The following is a 7,486-nucleotide window of genomic DNA, read 5'->3' on the forward strand; positions in this document are numbered from 1 at the left end:
CCAAGAAGGCGCAACCTCATCCGAGCATGTGACCGTGGACTTTCTCGGTCGGGCCGATACGCTCACATCTCTGTTCGCCAGGAGAACCGAGTGGCCGTCCCGACCGGACCATTAGATGACAAAACCCAGAAGGGGACAAAAGGAGCAGCTGACAAAATCAGCCTCGAGACATCGACCGCCGACAAACAGCATGGTCGACGGTCGGGTCGTACAGAGAATCGTACGATGGGAGCTTCCACTGTCATGCCAGAGATACGCTCGGACGGTTGCGGAATGGCGTCAGACATGCTTTTCTGACATCCATGTTTGAGATATGTTTGGAGAAGCGTGCACGCCTCAAAAAGCGTGCACGCGCCTCTCCGGGGTCCTATATAAAGACCCCCAGACTTCATCGGAGGTATGTAATTTTCTCATCACTGTAGCCACAGTTACTCTGCCTCCTTTCTTCTTTGTTGCCTGACTTGAGCGTCGGAGGGTCGTCGCCGAGAACCCCTTCCCGACTCGGCTTCTTTGCAGGTTCGCCAGAGATCCACATCACCAGTCGAAGACAGCGGAGAATGCCACACCCCCAGTGTCCATCGACTCAGCGCTCGGACAAGATCAACTCGTTTATAGATGCATCCATAATTAATAGTTTTAATACGTATATAAAAAATAAAATATAAGGGATCATTTGGGATTTATCAAAGTAGAAGGTATCAATTTGAAAACTTTGCTTTTATTTATTTATTTATTTTGCTAAATTTGATTTTAGTGATTTGGAGAGGCTTGACCGTCCGTTGCAAAAGCGCCTCATGGTCCGCAAACTCGGGGCAGCCGCATGGCGTCTTCTCTTTGAGAGTTTACTTCATCTTCTTCCCCCGTCGAGCGGAGGCCGCATCGAATGAAGCCCAGCCCTAGCCAGGAAAACATCGGACGATCGCAATTCCTTGTAACTTCGATCTGTCGGGAGTCTCCTTCAGTTGGTTCGTTGTTATGCGCCTGACGGGAGGAAGGGGCGAGGAGGGGCCGATTTATGGTGGCCGAGGTATGGTCTTGATCTCTCTCCCTTTCGCCTTATTTCGGGACTATTGGACTTGAACGGGCCGATGAAATCGGAAGAGGGGCAGCGGCGTCGGCGGAGAAGCCTTCCGGAGGAAGAAGCGGAGGAGGAATAATCGACAACGGGAGTGATTGATGAGAGGGCAGGGCGCGATCGTGGGCGCAGGCAGCGAGCCAAATCATCATCCTTTCCATCCTCCTCCTCTTCCTCCTCCTCCTCCTCCTCCTCATCGACTCATCAATGGAGACGGGGATCAGTAGCTCTTCTCATGCTCCGATTCGTGATCCTACCGGACCGTCCTCTCAGATGGAATGGCAGATCCAGCTGATTATGGGAAGCCTGACCGCGAGATTCAACAGGTACGTTTCCCCCCTTTCTGAATATCTTTCCCACTCTCTCTCTCTCTCTATCTATATTCGTTAATTATTTGTTTGGTGATGGATAGATAAAATGCTTGCTGATTCGACATTACTTCGCTCTTGTTTTCAATCTTTTGCTTTTTTTTTTAATGATTTGAAGGCACTTATTGCATTGAAGAAAGGCACCCAGTTAATCAAGTATAGTCGCAAAGGAAAGCCAAAATTCTGCCCCTTCAGAATTTCGAGTGTGAGTTGTTGTGCTATTCTGTTATTTCTGACTTCAAATGATTGTCTTTCTTATTATTCATATCATTTAATACTTTATCTTACTCGGTTCGGCTTTGTATGGTGGTATATGCTTATAATAACTTCTTGATACCTTATATTTACAGGATGAAACTACTTTGATTTGGTTATCTCATAAGAAGAAGGAGAGGGCTATAAAATTGTCTTCTGTAATACAAATTGTTCATGGACAGAGAACTGTATGTCTTATTTAACTGTAAGAATGAAGAAAATTTTGTCAATATGAAACCATGATAAAGTCCAACCTTCTTCTTGGTACAATTTTTCACAGGCTGTTTTTAGGAGATATTTGCGACCTGTAAAAGACTACTTATCATTTTCTCTTATCTATAACAACGGAGAAAGATCTCTTGATCTGGTTAGCATACAAAACAAACACATTCGCTCAATATTATCCATTAAGCCAAATGTAGAATGTAATTTATCTTTCTGCTGTATAGATTTGCAAGGACCAAAGTGACTTGGAAGTGTGGATTGCAGGACTTAGGGCTCTCATATGTACAGAACAGTCTCAACATTTGAGAACTGATAGCCACAGTGATGGGATTTTATCCTCTGATGTAAGTTTGTGTGTTTACTATTGATAATAGGCATGTAATGCTGATTATTGACCTTCAATTATATTGATGAGATTACTTTCTCCTTACTGTCCATGCAACTTTTGTGAATAAGACCAATAGCCTTTCACTAGAGATATGGATAACACTCATAAATACCTCTATCTGTTTTCTTCAGGATGGAGACTCAGTATCAAATGGTCATGCTTACGGACTAGAAAGCACTTTGAGCAAATCTCATGGTTTTAGCACAAAATATCATACTGGTGGACCTTCAGGTAGTTTAACAAGATCAGATGTGGGGTCAGATCACACAAATATGCAACTAAGATTAAGTAACGGAGATGGTGTACGACTTAGTGTTTCAAGTGCTCCTAGTTCCTCCAGTCAAGGTTCTGGACCAGATGATATTGAATCTTTAGGCGATGTTTATGTGTGGGGAGTAATATGGTCTGATGGAGCTGTAATGGATGGATCTTCAAATGGTGTATGTGCAAGAACTGATGTTTTAATTCCAAGATCATTAGAATCAAATGTAGTTTTAGATGTCCATCAAATTGCATGTGGTGTTAGGCATGCAGCTCTAGTTACACGGCAAGGGGAAGTATTTGCTTGGGGTGAGCAATCTGGTGGTCAGCTTGGCCATAGTACTGACAGAGATGTAACTCGCCCCCATCTTGTGGAGTCATTGGTACTTTGGAATATGGATTATATTGCATGTGGTGAGTACCATACTTGTGCTGTATCCACTACCGGTGACTTGTTTACCTGGGGAGATGGCACTCACTACACTGGACTTCTCGGTCATGGTACCGATGCTAGCCACTGGATACCGAAGAAAGTTTCAGGCCCACTAGATGGATTACAAGTTATGTCTATTGCATGTGGCACATGGCATTCAGCATTGATTACATCGAACGGTAAAGTGTTTACTTTTGGAGATGGGACATTTGGTGTTCTTGGACATGGCGACCGAGAAAATCTGGTATATCCTAAAGAAGTTGAATCTTTAGGTGGATTAAGGACAATAAAGGTCGCATGCGGAGTATGGCACACTGCAGCTATTGTTGAAGTGATGGGTCAGGCAGGTGCCAATGTTATATCTCGCAAATTATTTACATGGGGCGACGGTGACAAATACCGCCTCGGTCATGGTGATAAAGAAGCGCGTTTAGTCCCTACTTGTGTTCCATCACTTATTGACTATAACTTTCATCAAGTAGCCTGTGGGCATAACTTGACAATTGGGCTCACAACATCAGGTCATGTTTTCACAATGGGCAGCATGTCCCATGGTCAACTTGGCAACCCGCAAGCTGATGGCAAGGTTCCTTGTTTAGTGCAAGATAGATTGGTAGGCGAGTTAGTTGAAGAAATTGCTTGTGGAGCTTGTCATGTTGCAGTGTTAACATCACGCAGTGAAGTATACACATGGGGAAGAGGTTCTAATGGTCGGCTGGGACATGGAGATACAGAAGATCGGAAAACACCTAGCCTCATTGAAGCTCTCAAGGATAGGCATGTGAAAAGCATATCTTGCGGTTCAAATTTTACAGCCTGCATTTGTATCCATAAATGGATATCTGGTGCCGATCAATCACTTTGTTCAGGGTGTCGACAAGCATTTGGTTTTACCAAAAAGAGACACAACTGCTATAACTGTGGGCTAGTACATTGCCATGCTTGTAGTTCTAGAAAAGTGTTGAAAGCAGCTTTGGCTCCAACACCAGGGAAACCTCACCGTGTATGTGATTCTTGCTATTCGAAACTTAAAGCTGCTGAATCTGGTAACTCCTTGACTACTAATAAGAAGACTGTTATGCCTCGTCGATCCATTGATATCAAGGAAAAGCTAGACAAATGGGAAATAAAATTTTCAAAACCTGTAGTGTCATCAAATGCAGATCCAATAAAATCTATTGAAGCTAAATCAATAAAAAACGATGCCAAATCAGAATCTTTGTCTATGCTCAGAGCTCCACAAGTTCCTTCACTGTTGCAGCTGAAAGATATCTCTTTTAGTAGCTCAATTAGTGCACTTCAAATAGCTTTAAAACCGATTGTTCCCTCATCACCTCCACCACCTGTAAGCTCCAGGCCAACATCACCATATGCAAGATATCCAAGTCCTCCACACTCTGCTACTCCAGTATTTTCTAAAGGTGCTATTGACAGTCTCATGCAGTCTAATGAAATACTGAATCAGGAGATCCAAAAGTTGCAATTCCAGGTGCATTGAGAACTTTTACATTTTAGGATTGCTGTATTTGGCTTTTGTTTTCAGTATGTTAATGAAAAATTCCTTGTCCACTCAAAAGCTGCTATGATAATAAACCTAACCTTCTAACAGGTCAAAAATTTGAAAAAAAAATCTGAAGCACAGGAACTTGTCATTCAAAAATCAGAAAAGAAAATTCAACAAGAATCTGCCAAGTGCATTGCTGCGCTACAAGTTATCAGAAATCTCGATACTCAGGTACTCTTTACATATAACTTAAGTCATGTTCTTCGTAAACATGCACAAATGGACACTTTTCTGGAAAAGTCCAATTTTCCATGTCTTTCTTGGGATCACTTTTTCATATATGGTGTCATTAAAATAGAAAACATAAGTTTATTTTCATACTCTCAAGGTGAAATGATTATGTTAGGACCAAAAGAAATTTAGATATCTCCACAATGACATGATATTATCCACTTTAGGCCTAAGCCCTCATGGTTTTATTTTTGGGCTCTACCCAAAAGATCTCATACCAATGAAGATATCTTTCCCTTATAAATCGATGATCTTTTCTATGTATTTTCAATGTGGGACTTTGTTTGCAACCTTGCAACCTAACAATTCCCCCCCCCCCCCCCCCCCTTCTTCAAATGAAGGACCACAGACTTCTCACGTCCGATCCTCGATCTTCCTGCCCCTTGATCCATCCGACCTATTAGGACTTCCTTGCCTAGCCACAACTAGGACTTCCTGCCTAGTGTCTGGTCCTCTTGATTCAGACACGGGAGCCCCCGCTTCCTTTGTTCGAGGTCAATATTCTACTCACATGGCTTAATTAGACCATAACTCTTGTGCACAGTCGACGGTTAGACCTTCTGACAGTCGAGCTCTGATACCAATTGTTATGACCAAAAGAAATTTAGATATCTCTATAATAGCATGATATTGTCCACTTTGGGGCTAAACACTCATATTTGAGCTCTACCCAAAAAGGTCTCATACTAATGAAGATATCTTTTCCTTATAAATCTATGATCTTTCCTATGTATTTTCAATGTGGAACTTTGTTTGCAACCTTACAACCCAACATATTATACCTCTTGCCAACCAATAAAACTTACTAGATTTTGTTGATTGCTTTTTTTTAGTGTACATGGGAAATCAATCCCTTAAATTAAAATATAGGGGATTACATTCAGTGCCTAAAAATAACAAATTGATGGCATGATTGCTTATTTCTAGTAGTAATTCATCCACGAAATCCTAATATACTGGAAATTTGAATTGCATTTTTGATTTGAATGATTTTATATGTGACTAGTTGTGTTGATAAAATCTCATTAAGTATGGTTGTAAGTTAGTTCAATATTAGTGCTTCTCATATCTATAATTTCTTTCTTAGGAGAATAAGATTTTAGTAAGGAGCAAGTAGTTCATAATAATGCCAATGTTCTTGGAAAGGGAGAACGTGTATCAAAACCTAATATTGTTGACAACATGCTTTCTAGTGAATTGGAAAATTAACACTATTTAATTAAGTCATAACATGCTTGTTCTTAAATTTGATATCCTTCCAAGGAAAATTTTAAGTTTTCTTGTTGAAATCACTAATTTTTGGTTTTGTGTTTGTTGGCTCTCTGTTCTTGAAGCTGAAGGATATAAGAGAGAAATTGCCCTCTGAATTTGATCACAACTTAACTGAAATACATACACAAATAGAAGCACTCTTGGAACACAATGATAGTATCAGATCCGACATCTCGTCAACAATGGATTCTGGTGCTTTTGAAAGAGATGCTCACAACAGTAGTAAATCGGCAGCTGCTGGTAACCGAGAGTCAAACTTTCAACATAGCACTGACAACAGCATAAAATCACCTCCAGTCAAACATGGCAATAATGGAGAAGCAGAACTCACAGAACAGTTTGAGCCTGGTGTATACATTACTTACATTCAACTAAGCAGCGGTATCAAGACTTTCAAACGGGTTCGATTCAGGTAACAACCCATATTTATCAATTATCATGAACATCATACAACAGTGTGATAAAAAACATAGTTGTTGGCTCTCTTCCAACATTACTTTTCTTTTGACTATTTTACATGAGACCTTAGCATTAGTGATGCAAAACAATATATTCCAAACTTGCCCGAAAGTTTTACTATTGTTTAGCTTTTCCAAGAGAGGAAAGGGGAATTTTTTTGTTGTCATTTATTTGGAATTGTGCTCGTATCTTTCTCCCAATGTTTTTGCTGCATTCTTAGCATGCTATTTTCGACTGTTGTGTTGTGTAGCAAGAAAAGGTTTGCTGAGAAAGCAGCAGAAGGTTGGTGGAACCAAAACAAGGAAAGAGTGTTCAACAAATACAATTATCCAGGTCATGGAACAGTCACATTGCCTACAAATGCAGCACCAAACGAGGAGGAATATGCAACACCATCGTCCCCTTTCACTTAATTTGTTTACGGTAAGGAGCATTGAGATTGTAAAGAGCTAGGTGACAATCTTAGGCAGGAAGCTTGAACAATTATATAGAGCACAGATCAGGTTCTTTTTTTCTTTACTATCTTTTAACTGTTTCGACATGTTATTGTATGGGAAGAACATGATCTGTTTTGACAAAGTTATAGCTACTCCCATCTCCTCCATGGGATTGATGGATCTAGAGTAGGCCAAAGAAGACCATAAGAAAGAAGTGACCTAGGAGAACAAATGCAGGATTGAATCCATACAAAACATCTGGTAAACCATCTTTCTAAGCAAAGCTAAGACAATGGTTCTGTCGATAAATTCTAAGGGTTTGAGTAAATCCACTTTGCTATGGTCTACTTGCTTGGAACTTGGAAGGCTCAGCACTTACATAGTTCTCTTGTTTCGTTTAGACTTTCTAGTTCGTAAATCGCTGCTGCGGTCCAGTTACTTTGTAAAAATTGTGTTTCTATCTTTATCGTTGGACTACGATATTGAATGTCTTCCATTGTCTTGGTAATGGTCTTCCA

The 7,486-nt window shown here is 40.6% G+C and overlaps 1 protein-coding gene across 4 annotated transcripts; it reads left to right on the forward strand.

Annotated features, from left to right (window-relative positions):
* Positions 1 to 758: 758 nt before the first annotated feature.
* On the forward strand, positions 759 to 7,110 carry LOC122031163 (PH, RCC1 and FYVE domains-containing protein 1-like). 4 transcript variants are annotated; one of them, XM_042590281.1, is made up of 10 exons: positions 759 to 1,027; positions 1,102 to 1,401; positions 1,562 to 1,648; positions 1,794 to 1,886; positions 1,979 to 2,065; positions 2,148 to 2,267; positions 2,443 to 4,494; positions 4,615 to 4,740; positions 6,135 to 6,484; positions 6,782 to 7,110. In XM_042590281.1, the coding sequence occupies exons 2-10, from the start codon at positions 1,354 to 1,356 to the stop codon at positions 6,942 to 6,944; spliced, it is 3,126 nt and encodes a 1,041-aa protein (XP_042446215.1). In that variant the 5' UTR covers positions 759 to 1,027; positions 1,102 to 1,353; the 3' UTR covers positions 6,945 to 7,110. The 4 variants fall into 4 exon arrangements, with proteins under 4 accessions (XP_042446215.1, XP_042446216.1, XP_042446214.1 ...); XM_042590282.1 differs by having other exon boundaries at positions 759 to 1,401; positions 1,794 to 1,903; XM_042590280.1 differs by having other exon boundaries at positions 759 to 1,401.
* The last annotated feature ends 376 nt before the right edge of the window (positions 7,111 to 7,486 follow it).

Source organism: Zingiber officinale, chromosome 11A (assembly GCF_018446385.1).
Source record: "Zingiber officinale cultivar Zhangliang chromosome 11A, Zo_v1.1, whole genome shotgun sequence".
NCBI lineage: Eukaryota > Viridiplantae > Streptophyta > Magnoliopsida > Zingiberales > Zingiberaceae > Zingiber > Zingiber officinale.